General features: G+C 42.2%; 2 protein-coding genes across 4 annotated transcripts; both read left to right on the top strand.

Moving 5' to 3' along the window:
- Positions 1–1,934: 1,934 nt before the first annotated feature.
- Positions 1,935–23,208, top strand: LOC115610066 (gallinacin-10-like). 3 transcript variants are annotated; one of them, XR_003992099.1, is made up of 4 exons: positions 1,935–2,910; positions 3,213–3,345; positions 5,424–6,086; positions 23,198–23,208. XR_003992099.1 is itself a non-coding variant. In XM_030491079.1 (3 exons), exons 1-3 carry the CDS (start codon positions 2,757–2,759, stop codon positions 5,437–5,439), a joined length of 303 nt encoding a protein of 100 aa, XP_030346939.1. In that variant the 5' UTR covers positions 2,617–2,756; the 3' UTR covers positions 5,440–5,806. The 3 variants fall into 3 exon arrangements, 2 of the variants coding, with proteins under 2 accessions (XP_030346939.1, XP_030346938.1); XM_030491079.1 differs by lacking the exon at positions 23,198–23,208 and having other exon boundaries at positions 2,617–2,910; positions 5,424–5,806; XM_030491078.2 differs by lacking the exons at positions 5,424–6,086; positions 23,198–23,208 and having other exon boundaries at positions 2,764–2,910; positions 3,213–3,349.
- Positions 12,069–16,007, top strand: LOC115610067 (gallinacin-9-like). Its single transcript, XM_030491080.2, has 3 exons — positions 12,069–12,220; positions 14,903–15,032; positions 15,762–16,007. The coding sequence occupies exons 1-3, from the start codon at positions 12,163–12,165 to the stop codon at positions 15,775–15,777; spliced, it is 204 nt and encodes a 67-aa protein (XP_030346940.1). The 5' UTR covers positions 12,069–12,162; the 3' UTR covers positions 15,778–16,007.
- Positions 23,209–25,617: the final 2,409 nt, after the last annotated feature.

Here is a 25,617-nt window from a genome sequence, read left to right as displayed (position 1 = left end):
TAACCATTCTCAAAAGTATAATAGTTTTTGGACTCTAAACAGACTCTAAAAATATTTTAAACTGTTATGGGAGGTAGCTTGTCAACTAATAAAGGAAGAAATGAAGAAAAATACCTGCCTTTCAGAAGACTGAGAAATCTGCTCAGTCCTTGCATGCTTCTTCATCAGGACGAGGTGATGTTTGCAATGGCTGGCCCCACTTAATGTTTCAGATTTTGCTTGCAATGCCACCTTTGGAAAGCTGTGCTGTTAGGGCAAAATTCAGCAAAATTGGATTGCAAACATCAAAACTTAAATATCTATTCATACCTTAGAGATTTACAAAATTGCCTATTAGTAAATGGTGAGAAATAAAGGGCGTACCATTCCGAGATATTGCATCCTTCATGATAGCACAGAGATACGCTGATGTACCAGGTAAGGGAGCTTCTGCTATTAAAAGCTGCCCATCTCTTCCTGATCTCAAAGGCAAAATTAAATGCCTTTTGAGTGTCATGTGTTGTCTTCCCTTTCATTTGCTACCGATATTCTCATGGAATCTTCTATGTCTTATTTGCATTGCAGTATTCTTGCATAAGGTTTCGAGTGAAATCCCCCCAGTACCTATTTGCTTAAAGAGCTTGATTTCTCTAGGATAGGTACCTACAACTCCTTGCGTTCCCGTGTCTGGAAGTTAACATTCAACAGAGGTCTGGAACTAGGTGATCTTTAAGGTCCCTTCCAACCCAAACCATTCCATGATCTTCAGGACTCCTTCCTGGCTCTGACATGCCATGAGACACAGCTTCATGCACATGCTGTCATGCTCCAGCCCCAGGCCACTGCTGTGCTGCACAAATTGCTCTGCTCCTCAGGGGTTTTATACAAGTTTGCCCTGGTTTTAAGCAATCGGCTTGCACCTGTCTTTTTTTTTTTACCATGAGCCAAAGTAATGGAATTTTCCTATTGCTCTGAATAACATTTTCAGGCTGCCTGTGTTAGCAGGGCTTAAAATGTTGCTCAATTTCCCAGAAGGCTGATTTCATTTTGCAAGAAATAAGATCATTCAGCAAAATCTATGAATGCTATGGCAGTTTGCATTGCTGAAATTAGAGAATTTGGCTTGGATAATAGATTTATTCTGTTCCACAGGTGGAAAACAGTACAGCCCTGAAAGCAAGCAAAGCTTGCTCAAATACAATGTGTGATAGCAAAGAGTAGTCACCACTTCCTCAGTGCCACATTCTGATTTTATTTGGGGAAAACATGACTCCTCTCTAACATGGAGCAGGGAATGCTCAAAAAACACACTTTCCTTTGCAAAACATCACAACACCATTGTCTTGTCTGTGTGAAAGACAGGTGAGGAAAATCCACATTTCAATGGGTCCTCATGAAAACAAAAGAGTTTTGTGTCCTGGTTTGTTCACATTCATGTTGCAGCTCAGGTGTCTGTCTCTCTTTGTAGGGGTGTCCCACTGACAACTCACAGAAAAAGAAGAGGGGAGTGACAACTCTGCTCTTCTCTGCATTAGAAATGGGGAAAGTGGGTGAGTTGCCGGCAAAAATAAAGATACAATTTCCAAGGCAAAGGTACAAAAAATGACATTCTGGAGTGCTTGGCACTTCCTGGTTAATTAGATTTTATGGTTGGAAGAGGGAAATCAGTGTTTATCTAACTATTATTTGCTGCGTAAACACTTAAGTAACTCCCCTTGCTGTTACTTTCTCAGCTGCTTAAGCTTGCCCATTAGTATGCAGATTAAACATAAACATCAGTAATGTTTTCATCCTGCAAATAATTCTTAGAACAAAAATACCATTAACCCCAAGTTAAATATAATAAACAAGGTAATAAGGAAGCAAACTGCTGAACCAGAATGTCAGAGCTAGGAGCTGCAGAAACACCTGGGGTTTGACAGAGATCAACCTGCGTATTATGTGTGCCAGTATTAGGGCAAAGGGAGGATTCCCATGGGTGCAAAACTGTTGCAGTCATTTGACATCCACAAGCCCAGGATTTGATGAAGGAGAAGCTGTGGTGCTTTGATCCCCTAACTAGTACTTCTCAGAAAATGTACAGCCACATGGATCATGCTCTGAAGTGAAGCCCCAGAAGATGTTGCTCGTCGAGGCGTTATGTCTGCGGAGATTCTCATGGTATCAGCACGTTCTTCCAACATTTTGCGGCAATGTGAGAGGAAACAAAAGGATGTCGAAAGTTGGTAAAAATGCAAAGCATTTCATGTGGTACATAAGTGAGAATTAAAGGAGGGAGAGAGCTTTCTATCAGCCCTCTGCAGTGGGTGAGGATGTCCTGAAACCTGTTTAAAATGTGGCAAAGCAGAGCTGCATCATGTCAAATCTTTCTCAATGTTTTTGACGTCATCCTCTTGGTGACAGTGATGGGGAGATATAGACAAATGTTACATGACTTGTCAGTGAGTGACGTATCTGGGGTCAGCACTGGGACCTGGCTCCAGTCGTGGCTGACTCCCAAGCCCACTGCCTGACCCATGCCCATGTCTGTGTTTGAAACAGGCTAGCAAAAGCCAATGGGTGCAGCTTGGTGGGCTTGGCTGGTGGTCCTATTATGCAACTGACACGGTCAGTAGATATTCATACTTGGGCATTGCAACACATTCGCTGCACATTTCATTGCAACCTGCGATAAGAGAGATAACCAACCTGCTTTCCAGAAGGTTTTTTGCTGTTACTTATTGACAAAGCACTCAGCTGTCAAACTTGCACAATCCTGCAGGCCCTATAAATACCCGATGCCTTTCCTAGCCGCTTCCACAATCAACCTTCATCCTTCATTGGTCATTCAGACGCTTTGCAGGAGCACGAAGCCTAAAAATCAACTGGCAGCCATGAGGATCCTCTACGTGCTCTTCGCTGTTGTCTTCCTCCTCTTCCAGGCTACTTCAGGTGAGAAGCAAAGTAAATCCTACAAAAAACGAAAAAGCTTGTGAGCAGAGGTGTGTGCATAGCAGGAGAAAAGCAACCATCACCTGACAGGCAAGATGTGATGATGTTGGGATGGTGCTGTGCAGTGGATGGGACCAAGAACATCTGTGCTCACAATGGCACTCTTCCTAAAAGAGCAGCTCATCTTTTATTGCATATTTATCCTTCTTAGAGAATATCTTAGGATATGAATAATATCCTTCTTAGAGAAGGATAAACTTTAGACTGAAAATTGATATTTTAACATCTTCCACTCCCCACAGGTTCCGCAGATCCTATTTTTCCTGACACCGCAGAGTGCAAGAACCAGGGAAATTTCTGCCGTGCTGGTCCATGCCCACCCACCTTCACTGTCTCAGGGTCATGTCATGGGGGGCTGCTGAAATGCTGCTCAAAGTAAGCACTGCAGGACTGAAGGGCATCAGGGGACATCTTTGTCCTGCTGTTTTATCTAATGTTTCCTTGAATAATATGCACAACACCGTGGGGCTTGCAGGGCAGCCATTTGTGAGGAAATCCAGATGGAGGAGGAAGAGGTTGTGTTCACACATTGTAGATGTGTTTTTAAGGAGACAATTAATTTTGATGGAAGTTATGTATGAGAGTAAAAGTTCAGGAGGGTCAAAATTTCCCAGCAATCAGTATTTTTCATTTTATTTTAAATTGTGATGGGAATAAAAAAAGGGAAGTTTTAAAAAGAAATTATTAGGAAAATATTTTACAGTATCTTCACTCATCAGGGGAAACAATCTACCCCTTTTTGTTCTTTTTATTTCCAAAATGACCTAGGAAATTGAATTTTAAGTGGCAAGCATGTTCACAGAACTCTGCTTCTCATGCTCTTCCCATCTCTCCTTCCTCCCACCATTGTGCAGTTCTTAGAAATGTGAAGAAGAGTGAATTGGTTAGTGACTGGAGACAACTGGGTGTGCATTTCACTTTTGCCTTTGGAGATGACTTTCTAATAACATCTGGATTTTCTCTGATAGCAAGATTTTTTTCCTTCCTTAAGGTTTTGAACACACTTTTGAAGAATGCATTTCAGCTTAGGATAAAACATACTCCCATGCATTTAATTCCTACAGTAGTTTTGTTCTGCTGATGGCCACATGATGGTCATTGCCAGCTGCAGTGACTATCACATACACTCAATTCAGTGTGAAATGAGAAGAGGTTCCTGCATTTTATGATGAAAAGGACAGGTGTCATGATGTAACTCATCACATCAAGAAATGTTCAGGCAGATACTCAGCCACTGGTTCAAAATAAAGGGAGAGCTCAGATCCGTATTGTCTGAATTTTCCAGAACTCTTTATTCTGTTATTTATAGAATTACCAGAGTTTAAAGGTTCCCAGAAACTGAAGAAAGTGTGATAAGATGAGTCTAAAGAAGAGATTTCATAGCATTTGTTCAGTATATGCGGTTTCAGAAAACCACAGTCATACCAGTAATAGGACAGGTTTGTTGTCAGGAGATTAAAATGAAAAGGAAGCATCCACTTAGGAACTCAGGGAAGTAAATGGTACAGAAGCAACCTACTGTTAGATGGGTTTAGAAAGGAATTATGTGATCTCTCTGTCTCTGTGAATGATCATTCTCTTTAGGAAGCAATTTCTACTGATAGCAAATAGACTGGTAGGAACAGATGGCAGGTCTCCAACTTCAGATTTTTGTGAGAACATCTGTAAAGCCTGATCAAAGGAGAATTGGGGCTGGGAAAGGAGCAAGACCTCTTGAGTTTGCTTCCAGGTGTAATTTTTCTACAGAAAACCTCTTTCTTGGAAGAGTGTACCAATATGTGATATTGGTGGATGCTAATATTCAGGATTGAAACTCTTCCTATTGGGATTTTAGATTTTCAGCTGGATTGATCAATACAGCAGTAGAATTTGAAAACAACAGGGTATTCTGAGGTACAATATAAGGAGGTTTTTTTCCAGTTTAGGATTCAACCTACTGAGTTGCTTGAAAAGAAATCTTTGAAATTGGATGCAAAGGGTTTGATTCAGTAAGTTACATTGAGATGTTTAGTGGAATTTGAAATGCCTTGGAGTGTTTAGATCATATATATGAATGTCTGTCTGAGATAGCTCATGAACTACAGGAAAACACTGCTTTTCAAAAAATATGGGTGGAGGTCAAACAGATACCGCAGAACTCTTCAAATGACACCAGACGTGGTTCAGTAACTCAGACAAATCCCCAGTCTTTATTTTGGGGTGAGATTAATAAAAATTTTATTACTAGTGGTAATATCACTAGTTTGCCAGTGACATAACTCTTGAGGATTGGATACTTGCAGATCTAGGCACTCAGCACACACAGGCACCCTTCCATGGAGGCATCTAAATGTAGGTGGCTGAGCCCACCCTGCACATTTATTCTGAAAGGTAATTAGCAGGTATTGAGGCTTTTAGAGACTGAGTTTCAATTACACTTCAGCAAAATCACAAGGCCCTTTGTATCCTTACAGGATTGTGGCACAGTAAGAAGAGGCGGCTTTCCTGGGTCAACGCCCTTGTACCAGCAACATTTCCACTGCCGTGAGGAGGTGATTTTGATGGATTCCTCCTCTTTTTAAACCCTACTGCAAATAAGCATGAAAAAAAGCTTCCAGAGGGCATGCCCTGTCAGCACACTGCTTCTGAAGATCCAGGTTTTTCTTTGCTGAAGTCACTCCCTTTTTTGCTTTTAATACACAAGCCACTTTGGCACCTTGGCCACCTATTCCAGCCTACCTCACGGTGATGTTTGGATGTTCGATCAGTTCCGGCTCATGCAGCTCTTGGAGGATGTGAAGCAACATATATGTTATTATTTTATTCACACACAAAAATAAATATCTTCTTAAACCAATAACTGTGATCTTCTATTGTTACTAACAATAATTTTCTCTGTGGTTTTGACTCAAAGCTCATTGAGTCGAGTCATGCAATCTTTTTAAGCACATAAGTCTGTGCAGTCTCATATTCCCGAGTGATCTGGAAAAGAGAATGGGTAAAACAGCAAACAGTTTTGATGTTACTAAAATGTTCAGGGTGGCAAGATGACAGTTGAGTGTGAAGAACTGTAAAAGCAAATCCTGATAGTGAGTGACTGAATGACAAAATGGCAAGCAATAAACACCTCCAGTACTGTGAACTTTATACATAAATATATATATAATGTATATATCTAATATACATATTAGATATATATAGTGTATGTGTGTATATATATAAAAATATATATATTTGCCTCCAAAATCACAGAATCATAGAATAGTAAGGGTTGGAAAGGACCTTAAGATCATTTAGTTCCAACCCCTCTGCCATGGGCAGGGACACCTCTCACTAAACCATGTCGCCCAAGGCTCTGTCCAACCTGGCCTTGAACACTGCCAGGGATGGAGCATTCACAACTTCTTTGGGCAACCCATTCCAGTGCCTCATCACCCTCACTATAAAGAACTTCTTCCTTGTACCTCATCTAAACTTCCCCTGTTTAAGTTTGAACCCATAAAGTAAGGACAGTTGTGTTCAGGAAGTGTGCCAAGAATGGTTCTTCGTGTATGCTTACCCCTAAACCATGCCCAAGATATATAGATAGATATATATATATGTATACACTTGGCTTCATAAACACAGTGTTCCAGTCTGAACTATCTCTACCCAGAACCAAGATTTGGAGTGATACATACAGTTTTTGAAAACATAAATAGCAGTCAAAAGCAAATTAAATCTCCCATTTTATTCAGTAGTACAGATATAGCCATGAGCTCTATAGTGCTAAAAATGCAAACCCAAAGTGGTTTTCATTGTTTTCTCCAGTAGTTACAGATGCACAATCAATTTAGGTTCTCCTGTCACAACTAGTCATGGAGACAAGAGTCCATGTTTTTGAGTCAATTTCCGACATCTCTCTTGAAAAGATGTTTGGGCAACACAGGGCTGATTTCATCCAGGTATATTGTGAAAAAAACCCTAGGAGTTTCCCCGTGGCACTGGGGCATAATTTCAAGCAATTTAATTGATCCCTGTGCCTCTGATTTTGGAGCTTTATCAAGCCAAAAAAAGAGATGCTCCTTCTTCACAACTGTGGCCTTTTTTTTTAATCTGAAGAGTCTAAAAAGAGCCCTGATCAAAACCACAAAGGAAATGTAGAAATCAAATAGGTCAAATTAACACAGAGGTTCTGCAGCATTTTATTGCCTTCTTCTTGTCTTAACTTACCCATTAAAAGCTTGGCAATGCTCCTGTCTTGTTAGTCTGAATAGGATAATATGTCCAAATTTTCAGTGTTATTTTGGAAATATCCTTCTCAAGGTTTCTATAAGCTGTATTTGTGCAAGAAAAAAGAAAACCCTCTTGACTTCTGCAGCTTTGGATCTGTCAAATGAGGCTAGATCACTTTCTTCTGAATGAACATTTACAACAGGACCATATTCTGTAAGTGTTAAATGACACCAAAGAGCCGCATATTCCACCTAGTTCTGTGGCTTCTTAGGCAGAAAAGGCCTGAGGATACAGCAGTAACCCATGTTTGAAGCTGCCTCTAGTAATCTGTCTGACTGGAGTAATCTTACATTTATATCTGCAGCTAAAAAGCCCAGGAACAGTTTTCTAGTGAAATGGAAGGCTAGTCACCAGATCTCTTGGCCTCCAAAATAAGATTGCGTTCAAGATATGTACCAAGAACAGTTCCTGATCTACGCTAACCCCTGAACTATGCCCAAGATTTCTTCAGAGATGGCTAGCTGACTCAAATGTAAGCTACTTGAAAGATCCTGATAACATTTAAACAGCACACTAACCATTTAGCAAGCATGCTTCACTGCCCATTACCTGCTCCTGTTCAACTTACTGCTACAGACATGGATGATCTGTTCTCCATCCGTCAAGTGTCTCCTGGAAATAGTCACTGGTATTAAATCTGGATAAGTTCAGGACAGATTGAGCCTCAGATTTCCCTCCTGTCACAATAAAACACATCTCTAGTGTCTAGGTCATAGAGATGTTACTCCGAACAGAGTTATCTCCACTTCTGCCTCTAGGTGCTGTACCTCATGTCTATCAAGGTCTTTCATTTCACACCAGCAGGCATCCTCACTGCCATACATGAGTAACTTCAGGCTCATTCTCCCATTTTTCCCAATTTCTATGGAGCCCCTTGAGTCTCTACCTCATCTCTGCACTCCCCATGTCCCCTGAGTGGAGCCTGGGGTTGGCCTCATGCAGGCTGACTCACACAGCTCTCCTGTGTCAACATCCCTACAGTGACCTGCTTCCCCCATATCAGTTTCCTGGCCTGTCTCTCTCATGCAGTGATGACTGAGAGTTCTTCCCAAGAAGTTCCTTATCCCATGTCTATTGAGGACTTCCCTCCTAGGATACCATTGCTTTTTTCCCTTGGAGGGCTGGCAGGAAGCCAGCTGGAACCTAATTCTTATATAATGCAGCTCAAGCTACAGAAGAGATCTCTTGATTATTGTACAAGTTCCAAAGCTAAAGCAGGACCTCAGAAAACCTCCTCCTTGATCACCTGTAGAATGGATCAGTTTTCAGAATGGTGATTGGAGTACAGACTTTCCAAAATTTCCTGATCAGTGACTTCTTCCCCTCACAGCACTCTTCCATGGCAGGGACCCAGATTGGAGATGATCCCATGGTTGATCTTGGACAGATACTTCAGTCACTAGGACTAGAGTTCCCCCACTGAAACCTAGTGTCATGCATGAGCAGCCTCTATCAAGTGCTCCATCAAGGGGAACGAACTTCATGTACCTTCTACCCACTGTCACCTTCGCTGTGTCTGTAAACATCTGTACCTCTTACCATCATATTTTCCTTGCGCCTACATTTGGGACAGGGGAACTCAAACCACTGCTTGCTGTCACCTGTTTATTTAATCCTACACAATAGGAGATTTTCACTAAATTAATTCTCCCCTTCTATACTGGCAGATTAGTTGCCTATCAGTTGTAATTAAAAGCAGGGACTCTTCTTCAGGACCAAAGACATTTGCACTCCTTGCCCTGCAAACCAGAAAACAGACCACAAGTGGCAATTTCCCAAGCTGAAAATGCAACCAACAAACCAACAAACCCCCTGAAGGAACAATAGGCCAAGGAGATTAATTTACTCGTTCTGCGTGACAAATTGCCATTTCTTCATAAGGACAGGTCCCATACAAAACCTCCACCCACTCTTCTGCTACCAGCTCAAATATTAAGTCTAACAGACACCTCAAGAGAACAACTTCCCATCAGTAACAGCCATACTGCTTTCTCTGCACGCTAGTGACTCTTTGCCAGCATCTTCTCCTGGTGCACAAGGAGAAGGAAGAAGTGGGGTGCCTTGCCCAGGCTCCCTTTCCCTGGTGCCAAGTAGTCTTCATGGGGGCTGTTATTACCCCAGGTGTGTTTGAATTTCCATGGGGGGAGCCTGGACACAGGGCAAGCATTGCTGCCACTCTCCAAATGGCACTGGAGGAGGAAGGTGAGGAGGATGGAGCTGTTCGCCCTTTCCTTCCCTCTCCTTGGCTTGTTTGGTTCCAAAGAGCATTGGACAACGTGTGATGGCATGGGCCAAGCCTGGCAGGCTTTGGTCAGCAGTCTCACTCCCCAAAACAAACACCCCTGCCCCTTGTGCTGTCTGGGACAGAATTATACAAGGAGCAGACATGAACGTTTTCCTTCTCCATTAAACCCTGTTATTTTCACAAGCAAACTTCAGCCTTGACAGTTTCTTTATGGCTGGCCATGGTTTACTATCATGGTCTTTCTTTCCCTTTTTCTGTTCTCAGACATGAAGCTGAGAGTGCTTGTGGATGGGGAGTCTGTCTGAAGCTTAGAGCAAGTGCACCAAGTGGTTTGGGTTGTGGGGTTGTGTTTGTGTCCTAGCTCACAGATCATAAATCAGAGAGCTGGTCAATGTTTCTGATGGGTTACTTAACATAAATTTCCAGCACACACAGAAACAGTGTCTTAATATAAAACACACACAGAAACAGTGTCTTAATATAAAAGACTAACTCCTCCATGCTTCTTTTCCCATGTTCAGAAAAAAAACAGAGAGAGATGACAAAGGATTCCTTCATCAACCCCTGCCGGAAGAAAAATAAGGACGCAACACAGCAAGGTGCAAATGATTTCACCTCCTGTACCCCTCATCTCCATGGATGAGGTTGGTGAAGACACCAACTATAAAGGCAACAGCCCACTTGAGAACCCATGCCTCTGCCTCAACTACATGTGTGAAAATACATGGCCCTAGACCACCATGCCCACCCCAGTTCTTACAGCTCCCTGGCAGAAGTCTGAAGCTCCATTTTATCACCATGCTCCCCAAGAACTTCATCACAGCAACCCACCACTGGCAGCCTGGGAGGTGCAAAGAGAGGGAGATATGGGCCTGATACTCCCAAGCATCTTCTGAATGTTGTGCCCATCACATGAGACTGTCACATATGAGGCTTCCACTCCTTCCCTTGGACCTCAGGGGGCCATGGCAATATTTCCAGTCCTATCTGCCCTGCCAGCATTACATAGTAGCACAACTTGCTGAACAGGAAAAGATGTTCATGATACATACAGAGGAATTTGTCTGCTTCCCCACCTATGTCCTGTTGCACCTCCTCAACCTCTTATCTGCCCTCCACTGTAAAGAGGATTTTCACTTGTTTCTCAACTCCTAGCAAACTGATGTGGTTCTTGCACAAACTGGAGCACCCGCTTCATGCCCTACACCCAATTTATAGCAGCTGGTTTACCAGGCACAGACCTCTCTGCCCTCTACATGCAGACATAGCTCACCTCCTGCTGTTATTCTCCATCGCTTCAGTTTGCTGCTCTCACTGAAGCAGTAAAAAATTAAGCACCCTTATGACTGGATTTCATTAATGATTCTTGGATTATACTGTTTGTCTGAAAAAAAACCACATTTGCAGTTCTTATATGTCTCAGGAGTGGCATTTCTTGGAGACAAGTACAAGTAGTGAGAGTGCTGTACAAGGCTCTGGTGACACTTCCTCTGATCCATGTTATACACTGCTGGTCCTTTACATGCATTAAAAAAAATAAATCAGCTTTTATTTTTCAGATACAAAGAAAGGTTACAAAGCGATAAGAGATGTGGAGACATCACGTGCAAGTAGACTTGGTATGTTGAATCTACAAAATTAGAAAAAGAGACGTGACTCTCTTCATAACCACATCAGGAAGGTGACTAACAGCAGGGGAAAGTGTTACTAAACCAAGGTCATTTGGGGCAAAGAATGAGTAGGTTTAGACTCTTCACAAAGGCTAGACTTTGAAAGAAGTTTCACACCTTCAGAATAGGGTGTAGGAAGCACCATGACCTCACCTTTCTCAGGACAGACCTTAGCTGATTTCTGAAGGGGAATTGGGATGCAGTCTGCTATGCACAACAAACAGTGGTGTCCCTTCCAGTCCTTTCTAATGACTTCTTCAAGGCTTGGTACAAATCCATGGCTAAAGTCACAAGTATAAGATGCAGAGAGTAACTGAGCTCTGAACCGTGCTGGAACATCTGGGAAACTGGAGTTACTACCATGTCTGCCAATTTCATAGACAGAGGGGGCAATGTTCACAACCCTTTCGTCCCTACCCTGCCTTCTTGTGTTGCAGCCCTACAATTATGACCCAAGCGTTGATCCTTTCCTGCATTCAAGGAGCAAGGTCTGCTGCCTCCTCGTTTGACACAGCCTTGCAGGCCAGCTGTCCTGCCTTTGCTATGCTCACTGTGCCTGGTGGCTGGGGGGAGGACAGGCTGTCACAAGACCATGGCCAAGCGCCATGGGACATCAGCATATCTGCATGGTTTACACTACTGTGGATCACAGGAACCCACCTCCCGCCTCCTCCAATCCTGTGTCCTCCCTGGGTGCAGCCCACCAGCTGGCACAGGGCGTGCAAGCACGGAGTAATTCAGCTGCTCAGGTTAGTTAGCATGATTTGCTCATTGCTCAGGTCAGGCATCTTCAAATGTGTTAGGTTGCAACACCGTCATACATCACCAGTCTCTATAGTAATAGGGCAATGAACTAGCTGTTCCTCAGACAGCCACTCCTCTGCTCCCCTAGTTTTCTGGACTACTCCATCCCAGAGCCTTTATAAGTAGAGAGACTAACTGTGTTCTGCCTCCAACACCAGCTTCTGTCCATTTTTGAGCATCTTCAAAGCTGCAAAGACTATCCTACTACCATCTGGCATCATGAGAATCCTTTTCTTCCTTGTTGCCGTTCTCTTCTTCCTCTTCCAGGCTGCTCCAGGTAAGATTAAAAATAGATTAGGTGGAGGCTAAAAGGGTGCATGTATAGAGAAATCCATTAGAGCTGAGGTTCAGAACACCTCTGTGTTCTTGGATTGCATGACTTTCATATTAGAAGTCCCCTTACCTAGTCATAGTCCTAATCTTTATACTATCGAGTCAAGGACCTTGATGGTCCTTCCTGATGGCCTGTTTCTAGCATCTTGTGTTCCAATCGTATGATGACGTGATGGAAAAAGAGATGCTGCTGTGTATCGACCTTGGTGCCAGTGAATGTTATGGAGCAGCTGGTGAAGGGTCTGGAGGACAAGTCTTGTGAGGGACAGCTGAGAGAACTGGGGGTGTTTAGCCTGGAGAAGAGAAGGCTCAGTGAGATCTTATCGCTCTCTACAGTACCTGAAAGGAGGTTGTAGTGAGGTGGAGGTTGGTCTCTTCTCCCAAGTAACAAGTGATAGGACAAGAGGAAACGGCTTCAAGTTGCGCCAGGGGAGGTTTAGATTGGATATTAGGAAAAATTTCTTCAGTGAAAGGGTTGTCAAGCACTGGAACAGGCTGCCCAGGGAAGTGGTGGAGTCACCATCACCTCAGGTATTTAACAGATGCAGAGATGTGGCACTTAGGGACATCGTTTAGTGGTGGGCTTGGCAGTGTTAGGTTAATGGTTGGACTTGATGATCTTAAAGATCTTTTCCAACATAAACGATTTACTATTCTGTGACGATTCCATCGAGACAATTCTTAGGCTGATACTTCATATGCAACCCTGCAACATGAGAGCTTTCTCTTCTCACATTCGCACCCTCACCTCCAGACTGCGTAGTCTAGATTAGTAGACATCCTATATTTTTGGAAAAATGTAGCTGTCACTGTGGGTCTTTGCCTGAACTCTATACTGTCCATGTGCATTAACTGGGTTTAGAGCACATGCATCATTCCAGGTTGTTTGGAGGACTTCGGAGATGTTTAAGCTATCTCCATGCTTGCTTTGGTTTACAGCAGACACAAATTTGTACCTACTTTCCTGCACCAGCAGAGGTCTGTCTACTAAAAGAAATGTAGAACCACTGAGGCTGAAAGCAGTTGTAGGCGCTTTGGGCAAAGCCTGTGCTCTGTGCTTCTGGATTGCTTTCTCGGACTTTTCCTATTTCATGCATCACAAAAAGTATACTCTATTTCAAAACAACCTGTAACCCCTGAGATGGCTGCAGAGCTGGTGCAATTCTAGTACAGTCTCTGGAAAAAGGCAACAAGTTATTGTATACCTCTTCATGAATACTTATATACAGAAAAGGCACATAACACTACAGGGGTTTTTAATTTAGAAGACAGGGGAAATCAAGGTCTAATGATGTCTTTAAAATCAGCCAAGCGAAATTAACAACACTTAATCCTTGAATAGTGTGTGATTAAGAGAAAAGGCTTGAAAACCAGTAGGTCAAATGGGTTGAAATGTGGTAGGTCTAACTTGGGATAAAGCTTGCATGCCTTTCAAATGAAGGATAGAGTCTGATTTGTTGACAGACGTGGATTGAGCTAGGCACAGAAAGTACTGGGTGAGATGATCAGGTTTGTGCTTAGCAAGAAGTTGGGGCAGATGATAAAGGCCTCTTCTGCCTTTTCAGTGTACAGATACACAAGGCTGCAGATGATATGAGAGATTCATTTAAATCATACAAAAACAACACAATTTGAACATCAAGCTGAACATCCCAGTGGGAATAAGTAATGTTTAGTCTGGAAATACTCAAACCTGAACTTGGGACCGGCTTCTCAGCTGGTATAAACCTGGGCAAATCCCCTGATGATGATGGAGCTGCAGTCTTTACCACCACCTGAACATTTGGCCCTTCTGTTGGAACATAACAGCATGCTAAAACCAGCATAGCATCTGGCTAAACCATATACAGTACTAGTGACAATAGCCACTGACTTTATTTAGTGGTGTGTATTTAAGTGTATGAAACATTTTATTTGGGCAAATGTTAGTCCCATTATTTTAGCTGTGATTAAGATTTATCATTTCTGAAGTTTTATGCCATCTGTGTTAGCCATAGCATATTTTACATGGTAACACAGCGCACAGGTTTCCTGTGAGCATGCCACTCACACTTAATGCTCATTTCTTCCTCTATGAAGATATTCAAAGTAGGAGATAAAGATTATGAGTCATAAATACGCTTTACGTTTATTGAAACTTGAACTGAAAGTTTGAAGAAACTCAGTTAGGACTTTTGTATTTGAATATCACCACTTTTGTTTCTGAAAGTAATGTGAGATTAATGTTAAAAATGCATTTTTCTGTTTTTATGTGGGTTTTTCATATAACCTAGCATTTCTGTGTGTAACTGGAATGACAAGCACATGTGTCCAGGAGGGATGCTAAGGAAGCAGACAGTTATCTTTGGGTCAGTATTAATCAGGCAGACTGTCTCTTTTGATGGAGACTTTTAATGAGCTTTCTCTCTTAATGGAGAGATTCCAGCATTACAGCTTGCTGTTCTGGCTAATTTGCATTTCATACAGATGTAAAGACCTTAAGAAGGTGTGATTAAGTTACCCCAATAACAAACCAGGCACTGTGGCAGGAAACCACATACCATGCCAGGTAAATCCGGTGCTGCAACTCTCCAATCCTCTACCTTGACAAGTGAACATGAATTTTCCCTTGGTGTTCTTTTGGCAGCTTACAGCCAGGTAGATGCTGACACCATAGCATGCCGACAAAACCGAGGCTTCTGCTCATTTGTTGAATGCTCTGCTCCTATGGTTAACACTGGGACCTGTCACAGTGGGAAGCTGAAATGCTGCAAATGGTAAGACAAATTCCTCCAGAGAAATGCTGCTGCACCAAGAGCAGACAGACTTACTGGCCTTTTCCCTCTTTTGGTATAAAAGAGGCCACCTTCTTCAGCCTCCTACACCCTCCAAAAAAACCCATAAATTGCTGGGGTTTGTGCCTGGTAACAAAAAGACAGAACCTAATGCAGGCTTGAGCTCACACTCGAGCCTACACCCTTTGAACCTCCTCATTACTAATAATATCAAATATTGTTAATAAGATATCACGTATCACTAATAACTTCTTCCAGCATGAATCTGTTATCAGGGCAGAACGACCTCATGCTCAACCTCTGCCTCTACTAATCAGGGTGTACACAACTGACTTGAGACAGCTCTAAGGACTCCCCCTCAGTCCACATAGGCAGCAGCATGGAGCTTCGCACTACCAAAAATAAAGCTTAGCACCACAGGATAACCATTAAGCAAGTCAGGACTCATAGCAGCCATGCAGTTCTCCATCTGGGTTACTTGGTGTGAAGAGCCAGGGGACATTTTTCCACCCTGTAGGTGGAAACCCTCTATCATGCTTTCATCAGTACAAGCAAAAAAGCATCTGCATTTATAGAAGATACGCCATGCAGAGTGATGCTGTAATCTGCCATGGTCCAGCTCTGCATTTGGTGCCGTTTCACACCATACTTCTGTTTTGTTTTGTTTTAATCATTTGCATTTCTGTTTAATCTAATTGGATTTCTTTGCAGGACACCCAGTTCCTAAAACTGATACCTCACTGACCACATAGACATCTGGGCATCCGAGACATGTCTCATCCTTTGACATCAATGGATCCCAGTCTCGGTGCAATCCTGGAGAGCCTTTCCCATGAGGGTGAAGTCCCTTAGGAGCAAAGAAGGTCTGAGGAGTTTTTGTAACCCAATAAAGAGATTTGCAGCTTCAATTCAAATAAAAGCAAGTCACTTTGAAACCATATTGCTGGTATTTGCTCATGTATGTCAGGATAGTTTTTGCTGTTCTTGTCTATAAAAATCAACCTGTAAATGGAATTTATTTAACTAAATTGAGTTAATTGAAGTGCATGTGTCACTAAGTCCTGTTAGATCATCCTGCAGAGTGTCTGTGTTGCAGTGATTTGTGTGACAACATATATATTAATAAATCAAAAAGAACTAGAGCCCATTCCCTCTGCCATCCCAGCCCAGGGCACAAGGCTGGGGTTCAGGAAGCAGGCTCAGTCCTCGGCTCCTCTCCAGGACTGCATCTGCCAGCCCAATCTGAATCATGGAGTCATAGAATGGTTAAGGCTGGAAGGAACCTCAGATATCACCCATTTCCAACTCCCCTGCCATAGGCAGGGACACCTTCCACTAGACCAGGTTGCTTCAAGGCCCATCCAACCTGACCTTGAACACTGCCAGGGATGGGGCAGCCACAGCTTCTCTGGGCAACCTGTGCCAGGGCCTCACCACCCTCACAGGGAAGAACTTCTTCTTTATAGCTAACCTAAATGTCTCCTCTGGCAGGTTAAAGCCATTCTCCCTTGTCCTGTCCCTACAGGCCCTTGTCAAAAGCCCCTCTCCAGCTTTCTTGTCAGCCCCTTCAGGCACTGGAAGCTGTTTTAATGTCCCCCTGGAGCCTTCTCTTCTCCAGGCTGAACCAGCCCAGCTCTCTCAGCCTGTCTCCCAAACAGAGGTGCTCCAGCCCTTGGAGCATCTTCATGGCCTCCTCTGGACTCACTCCGACAGCTCCACGTCCTCCTTATGTTGGAGCCTCAGACGTGGACACAGGACTGCAGGGGGAGTCTCACCAGAGCAGAGGAGAATCCCCTCCCTTGATCTGCTGGTCACACTACTTGTGATGCTCTTAAAAATGAAGTGCTGGGAATGGCAACACAGAGAAACCACAGGGTGGCAGAAGGCCAGCTCCTTTAGGTCTTGAAACTGCCTCACCGCATTCACAACATTCTTCTCATCATGCCTCTATTCGGTCCAGACCAGCACCATGTTAATGGACTTTTACTTCTCTGGATCCTAAACGGTTACACAATTTATCACTCCATTATGCTGTCTACAGGCAGTGGGTTGTAAGACCATCAGCCTGGATTCTTGGCGTCGCCTGTTACAAGGTATAGACAGACACATCCTTTCCCCATCCCAACATTCTTCCTTTCCCCACCCCTAACATCTCAGAGCACTAATGCAAAGGCCAAAAGGATCTGAGACAAGGAATGAATGACTAAAAGTATCCATGCTGTCCATGCCATGCATGTCTGTGGATGGTTCTAGGACTGCCACAGATGTTGAACATGTTCAGTTTGCCCCAGCTTTCTACTAGCCTAATCACAGTGGGTTTAGAGAAGTTATTCTTAACTGTTACTGGTCAACCTGGTAACAAATAGGACCATGCCATATTCGTGTCCATACATGGGTTTGATTTCTCCTCCTCCTTGGATAAGTTTACCACAAGGCACATCTCACACTGAACCCAGGTGAGATGAGAGGCAGATCCTCCGGCAAAAATACACACCAAGACAATTCCTCACAGGTATAAGGATCGAACAAAAAGTCCTCTGGAGCAAGTTTACTAACATTTATTGAGATATGTAGACCATGAAATATGAACACTGCAGCTGAGTGTTCAATGTCTCCTGGAGACTTTGTCTTCTAGTGTTATTTGTATTATTGCTAACTCTAAAAGGAAATAATGAGTATCTGGTCTGAGGGCCAAAGGAAGAACCTACTCTGCATCCTCTCATGGGGACAGACTTCTGCATGTTGGTGATCTGCTCTCTTAGATAGGTGTTGGTGGCCGCAATATAGTTTCAAGAGAAAAACCTTTTAGAAAAAATGAGAAGTATTGTTGGGTTTTTTCCTGGGTGGTTCAAGAATTGCCTTGGTTTCTTCATGTCTCTTTGTGGAGCAGTTTGTTTTCTTTCTGCTGTTTTTCATGTTTTGGTGTGTTCATGTGTGTTCTAAATGCATCTTTTCAGCTCAAAATTCCAGATTTCCTGATGGGATGATGCATCTCAAGCTGCCAGAAGCTCTGTTTGGGCCATCTGAGATGCCAACAGTCACTAATCATACTGCAAAAAAGGAAAGAAACTTTCAGATTTTGTACTTATAACCAGAAAAAGGTTTGGATAAAAAGCACAGAGGGATTGAATAAGCACCAAGGGCTGATATTCCTGGGTAACATGTTAGTGCTTAGGAGGATAATCACAGTCCTGCTGCTGCTGAATTTTAATCATAAAATACCTTTCTGTTTAACTTAATAATGAATTTTCCAATCTTTGTACCTAGAGCTTCCTACTCATCTTGAAATCACTGGTATGGAAGGGAATTTCTGTTGGTCACACTGTGTTTTTAACAGTTCTGCTATTAATATTGAACAAAGCTAAATAAGATCCTTCATCTTACAGCCAAAAGACACAGAAAATGAAATATTAGAATCAGTGGAGACAGAGTGTATATTTTCAAGGATGTTTGTTTCTGCAGTTTCATATTGGAGTAAAGATACAGCCTGAACTTTAGAATTCCAGTAAGGAATTGGGGGGGGGGGGGGGGGGGGTGGGGGTGGAAAAAGGACTTAATGTTTTGATTTTGTATAAAAAGGGAAAAATTACAGAACTGGAGAAAACATCCAGCAGAACAACACGACTTTCAGGTTGTTCTTCTCACTGTGAGTCTTGGCAGACTTTGCAGCATGGAACATGCAGGTTTCCTATGAACCTGACCTAAACATCCCAGGTCTGCACATTGAGAGACACGTCCTTTAAAGCCAGTATCACTCATCATGAGCGGTTTGAATCAGCTCATGAGAACAGCAGGAAAAAAAGGAGTTAATTTCTAGCTAATTACCTCTCTGCCAAAGAGATTTGACTGTGATCTTTCCCATGAGGCACTTGAGTTACATCATTTACGGTACAGAGGGAACTATGAGGAAATCCTGAGGAAATCTTCTGAGTGTACAGAGCCTCTGCTGCCTTGTCAGCTTGCACTAGAGGAGGTTTGCATCTAAAGGGCAGTCTGAATGTGTGAGAGTGAATAGTAAATCCATTCTCCGAAGAAATATCTGATATTCATCAAATCCATAACTCACCACAGCCCGACAGCAAGGGACCCCTTGCTGGCAACGTCCAAAAGGCCTCATGTTGGGTAGAGGACAGAGATCGGTAGAACAGGTACCCCCAGCCTGCTTGCACTGCACATCGTTATTAGGTGCACGCATGAAACCTGCACAAAAACCCCAAAACAGAACAGAGTCTTGATTTTCCTTCCCAAAGACAACTAAGAACAAGTTATGACAGCAATTTTCTAGTCTGCTTGCAGGCTTGCCATATCCATACCATTAAATTCCTTATTTTACAAAGCAGGAGGGTTCAGTACATCCAATGGACCCAGCTGGTGTCTGTTCATTGCAAAAGTGTGCCCAACAGCCTGCCAGTGCCTGTTGGCCTTGGGCAAAAGGGACTAAATCCCATTTTATTTCTATTTTAAGTACTCCCTACTTCATGCGTGTTTCCTTCTGCATTTCCTTTGGTTTTATGCAACTCTTACCTAAAGTACCTTGGAGCATTAAGAGGAAAACAGGAAAGAAAAGGGAGAAGATCTTCATGTCCAAATTCAGTACCACCAAAACCAACAGCTACTAAGAAAAAAACATAAGAACAGAAAGAGGTCATGCATTTAACCTGCACTTGTCATTACCCAGTACAAACACTATGACATATAAGCTGCTATTTGATAATAAAAAATGTCATTTGTGCAAGAGTAAATGTTCTAGAATAAATCTACTGAAATATCACGTTTTGAAGAAAGATATATTTGAAAGCATGTTGAAAGATATATTGAAAGCATAAGATCAAGAAAATATATTTATGTCTATAGAATTTAAAAAAATAAGATTAATATTGTGTTTACATCAACTTCAAAGAGCCTACACCAGCTTCAGTGAAGACTCCTATATTTGAATCACATACACCCTGAATGTTATAGCTTTAAACAAAAGAAATATAATTAATTTCATCAAAACTTTATCCAAGTCTTCTATTATAAGTGAGCTTTTCTTATATACCTTTTACAACTTATAAATAACCCTGCTACATGCACAAAATCATCAGTACTTCCATTTAGAGTTTTTCTCACTTTTATATGAACAACCTTACTACACCTGGCTGGGATGGAGTTAACTTTCACAGCCAGAATGGTGCATTGTTTCTGTATTTTAATAACTAAATTGTCTATTTTATTTAATTATTGCATATTTCATTTCAGATATGTGTAGACAATGACTTAAGCCATTCCAATTTCTCTGGGTCATAAACACACAGAAAGTTTAATTATTCAAATAATAGTATTTTTTGTAGCTTGCAAGCCATTAGTAAGTCCTTAAAAATGTCTTTACAGAAAAAGCTAAGGAACTATCTCTCTCTTCTTCTCATAACTCCTCTATAATGTGTGAGGCTGAAGGCCTCAGAGTATTTCTCCACCATAATTTCTAGCTGCAGATACCAATTAACTTTTGAAAATAATGAAAACTATGATAATCATTCAGAATCACCATTATTGACTATAATAATCAGCCCAATGCATTACTGAAATACCATTCATTGTACATTTCAGTTATGAGGATTTAAATAAGCTGCAAAATTATACATCTTGGAATGATTAATTCCTCTTTATAGAAGCAAACAATGTTATCAAAAAGATATGTATTTTTTTTCCTTATCAGTTGAAAACAGCATGGAAACTACGCCTTCATCTCACCCTAGAAGACTTCAAGAGAGGGAGAACAGTGACCAGTCTGTCCTACCTAGTTCCTCTCAAGAGGTAGCTTCACAGAGTGATGTCTTGCCCCAAAATAGCTGTCTTCATATATTCCTGTTGATGACAGAGCTGCACAGACCAGCTGGCCAAGGACTCAGGCTTCCCACAGCAATTCCCAGCAGCTGAAATACCAATTCCCAGCAGCCGATGAGGAATGGTGACCGCTCGTGAACTCCCTCCCCTTGAGCTGGCACAGGAGTTTGCTCTTCCAAAAATCACCTTGCACCACCCCAGTTTGTGTACAACACATTGATCCACCAGGGGCCGTGAGAAAAGCATCCTGGGATGAATACTGAGGGCTGCTGGTTTGAATCCAGTGAGGACTTGATTCCACAGGGCTGTCCCATGGCCACAGTGCTTGGTGCTGACTGCAGAAAAGTCATCTCTGAAGCCTGGAGATACATACCAAGGCACCTAAACAGCTACATTAGGGAAGCTCAGGTTTTGCACCATTGAATTACTGTAATTAATTACTTTAATTAATTACTTACTCCAAACAGCCATCCAAAGTGTGTCCTCTGCCCAGGTTGCCTGCCTTCCAGATGTGGGCAATGAACAGCTAATACTGAAATTTCTCTCTAGCAGCCTTCTTCAGTCAAGACTACATAAATTATTCTGACAGCAAGGTTTTAAGGATTTTCTTCTTAATTATACTGATGTCTTCTAATTCTGAGAGTTGATATTATGAATTATTATGAAGTATGTTTTCTGATAGGCCAGCTTCAAAGCCCTCAGTGTTTGCAATCTGCTGTGGACTCATGCAATGGACAAGAAGTCCTTGCTCTGAAGATTATATTGAACCTAACAGGTAACAGAGGTAGTTTCAGGGAGGAGGAGTGTGAGATTTATTTTGCCTCAGCAGCTGGAGACAGACAACAGTGAGCTCCTGGGGAGGTAGGACATGGTTTCTTGTTTTAGAAATCATCAGTCTCTGTGCCACAGGTGCCCAAAATCCTCATTTACTGAAGCTCAAGTGATATGTTAGGAAAAATTCAAACAGGTGCTTTAACTGCACAGAAGGAAACTGCTATTTTAAATCCCGTTCCTGTATAACTTAATTGATGGAAGGCGTGTATGTGCTTTATAGTAGGCAGGAGCCTTTGTTACTGTTGTTTGCGGTTTTGTTTTCCTTTTTTTTTTCTGCCTTAAAAAAAAAATTACTTAAATTGCGAAATGTAAAGAAGCAAAAATAAACACTGTGAATACTAAATCCATAAATGTGTTCCTAGAGGCACAGAGCTCTGAACTGAGCTTTTGGGGTCTGACAAACAGTCACCTCCTGAAAGAGACCTGAAAGGGATGTAGAATAAAAAGACTCTTTCCTCCTGTTTCCCATTTTGTGCCTGTGCCATCTGCCCAAAGTGGTACAAAACAGATCAAAGATCAAATATGAATCAAGACTGGGATAAGATCTTCAACCAATTAATTATATCTGGTTTATACTTGATGGTAAACTTTACATTTCTTCAACATGGTAATTAAATCATCTGTTATCTTAATTACACTATGTTATTATTAACTCTAAATATTATCTTGGCCACTCAAGCTTACAAAAGTGATACATTTCCCAATGTATCACTTTTTTTTGCCAAGAAAAAGTGATACTTTTTTCTTGGCAGTTGAACGTGTGTAGTAAAAGAATGAATATTTTCTATCAATTAATATCATACACTGAAGCATTATGACAGCTAAATGTCTTAGTTTCTTTTCTCTGCTGTACTGCAGAGGATACTGTGTGGAGCTCTAAAAATCATGTTCTTTTATACAGAAAATATATGCAAGCACAGATATATATGTATATATATTTGTATGCGTGTGTACATGTATGTATATATTCATAATGTATAAATATTCTAAGAGAAATAAAGATTGAATTTTCTGAACTGCTTTATATCTTAGCTGAAGGACACAGTAATGGAAAATAATAATTCAGATATTCTTGTCTGTGATTTACTCAGGAATAGTCAGGATATTAATTTCAGTAATTTGAAGTTGCACTTATTCTATAATGATGGCATTTCTTACTCTCCCATTTCTCTACAGTCCCCCTAGCAAATCCACACTAACATATACATATATTTATATATAAAATGTTGTTAATATATTAGAACATGTGGAAGGACTTTTCTAAATCCCAGCTGGCTTTTTATCACTCAGCCTGCCACAGACTCCTGTCCTCTGTGAATATCCAGCTCTCAGTTCCTTTACTCACATGCACACAAGTACTGCCTAAGATGCCTCTGTGTCCCATCACACCTCACTGTGTCCCACCTGCTGGCTGCTCCAGCAAGGCCTGGTTTCCTCTCTCCTGGCCCTTGTCCATCAGCCCCAGCTGGGCATCTCAAACAATCCAGAGCACTGCAAATTGTTCCAGGTGCTGGTGTGAAGGCAGCTGGGTTAAACCCTGTGTGCCTACGTATTGCCTCCATCAGGTTACCTCTGATGATGGGATATCCTCAGCCAACTTGAAACCATAAGGATCCTTCACTTTCTCCCTGCCATCCCTTTCATCCAGTGTCCTCCGTGCAAATGACAGGAAAGGATGAGAGACCTTTGGTAAAATTGCCCAATGCTTGTCCTCGCATAGGTCCACAATTTGCAACGAACAGCATGAAATCCAGCCAGGGAACAGGTCTGCTGTCCATTCAGTGGCCTTGGCCAGCCCCATGGAAACCTGCCCAGACCTGACTTGGCCAAAACCTGCCTGGAAATCACAGTTGCTGCTGGGTCCTTTGTGCAGAGCGAGCTGCCCCTGCTTCCTCTGGGCACTGTGTCTGGAATGCATCTCTCCCAGCCCAGGGACGCCCCGGCTCGGAGGAGACATAAGCAAACAGAGTGCTTGTTGGCTGCTTCCAAAGCCCTTGGCGTATGAGGGCAAATGTGCTGCTCAGGGAACCAGAGAGCAGAAATTCAGCTTTACATCTACAGAACAGCAGTAGTATTTATCTGTGCTTCACTGACTGTATTGCAAAGGCAGGCTTTGTACCACATGGAGAGACACATCCAAAGGAGATGGGGTAGCGCAGGAGTGTGGGAAGGTCCCAAAGGAAGAGGGACCAGGCATCTTGGCAGGATGGGGATAAGGAAAGTTAGAAAGAACATCTTTTGCTGTTGCAGGAAAGGACTGTGAGAGGTTTATAATGACCAAGGAACTACATAAAGTTCCCAGACTCAGAGTACCTCACATAAAAATCTTTAGAATTTTCCATTCTGTCTTTCCATTTATTATAAAGGAAGCAATGAAAATAGCTTGGCCTTTGATGTTTACCTTTAGGACATCTACAGTTTGGTGAGATCACTCTTGCTATTTGTCTCCAGAAAATATGATTCAGTTTATAGAGATTCTTTGGATTTCTTTGGTTTCTAGAAACTTTAGGCTACATGGGCTGTACCAAGGGGCTTTGAACACACACTGCACTCCTGCCAGTCATAGTGTGGTCCTTACAGCTAGAGGCTGGACTCTGCACTGGTGCTCTGATACCTTCAGTTAGCTGTCAAGCCAAAAATAAAGGGTATGGCAGATTTTTTTGTACAGCTGTTAATCTCATCATTTCTCCCTGGTTACTCAAGATAACTGCGTAATCATTAGTCTTGAGCTTGATTAAATATTTTTTGTGTATTTTTTTAAGTTTATGACTGTGTCTATTCGTTATTGATTCAGATGATCTATACTTGGCTCAAAACTTTATCTGTTAATTATAACATAGTACGTGCCTTGTAAATTCACTTACAACTATTGAACAGCATCAAAATACTGGTTGTCCTCTTTTTGGTGGATGTACTCCTTGGCAGTGCAACTGCTGCTAACAGCTTTTGCAGCTAACCTCAAGGATACTGAATTTCTAGACTGTACATTCCACAGTGGCATCAAAACACCTTGATCTCCTGTGCATTGATTATGTTTTACAGCTAGAATTCAGTCTAGTGCACATGAGGGAGGCTAAGGGATGATGCTACCATATGACTGAGGAGTAGCCTGTGGCTAGCTAGGCCACAAGCCATCACTGTTGTTCAACCAAGCTCCTCTTTGAAGCACATTTAAACATCTGTTCTTTGGTAAGCTGCTTGGGATCATCTTCTTGTTGTTCCCGATGTTCTAGCTATGCCTTCATGCAATGATTTCCACATGCCTGGGGCCGTCATTGCCATGGGCAAACCATCCCCTGGAGGAGATGGATGGAACAGCAGACAGGTATTCTGCAAAGTAGCATTTTAAATAGGGGAGACACTGCTGAAAGACCTCCCTGCCTTTTTTTTTTTCACCAAAAAACTATTAGCAACAGAGTTTGAGATTCCTCCTTTTCCTCCTAATTGCCTCATCTGCTATGCTAGAAACTGACTCCCGAGATAGAGGTAAGATCCTCCTTCCTTTCTGGGAAGTGATCTTGGCAGAGTAAACATTCATCTTCATCTGAAAAGGATAAAAGCCATTTCTCCTCCCTACACGCTGCAGCCTCCTTGTGAAGAAACTTCCCTCATAGTTTTCCAACTGCATCAGACAGAGCAGCACTTCAGGATCCATCTATCAGTTCTTGTGCCAGGGGTCTATGTATGTGCTACATTATTATGAAAAATGCTGATCCTATTGTAATATTTCTCCTCTTCCAAAGAGAGCTGGGTGATCTGGACCTGCAGTGGGTGAGGGAGTGTGACATTGTTGGTGAACTCCAGCTTGAAGAAGTTGGAATGAAGACTTGACATAGAAAGAAATGTAACTAACTGGATCATCTTCTGAACTTTGATGAAACAAGAAAATAAAAGAAACGTTATTTGA

Source organism: Strigops habroptila, chromosome 6 (assembly GCF_004027225.2).
Source record: "Strigops habroptila isolate Jane chromosome 6, bStrHab1.2.pri, whole genome shotgun sequence".
NCBI classification, from domain to species: Eukaryota; Metazoa; Chordata; class Aves; order Psittaciformes; family Psittacidae; genus Strigops; species Strigops habroptila.
The sequence above is the reverse complement of the archived record's forward strand: the minus strand, read 5'-3'. Positions and strand labels throughout refer to the sequence as shown.

What these genes read in the sequence shown, in the direction of transcription:
- LOC115610067 (XM_030491080.2), top strand. Translation starts at nt 12,163, where the DNA reads ATGAGAATCCTTTTCTTCCTTGTTGCCGTTCTCTTCTTCCTCTTCCAG. An exon ending in CCTCTTCCAGGCTGCTCCAG is followed by an intron (nt 12,221 to 14,902) that starts GTAAGATTAAAA and finishes TTCTTTTGGCAG; the next exon opens with CTTACAGCCAGGTAGATGCT.
- LOC115610066 (XM_030491079.1), top strand. Translation starts at nt 2,757, where the DNA reads ATGCCTTTCCTAGCCGCTTCCACAATCAACCTTCATCCTTCATTGGTC. An exon ending in CCTCTTCCAGGCTACTTCAG is followed by an intron (nt 2,911 to 3,212) that starts GTGAGAAGCAAA and finishes CACTCCCCACAG; the next exon opens with GTTCCGCAGATCCTATTTTT.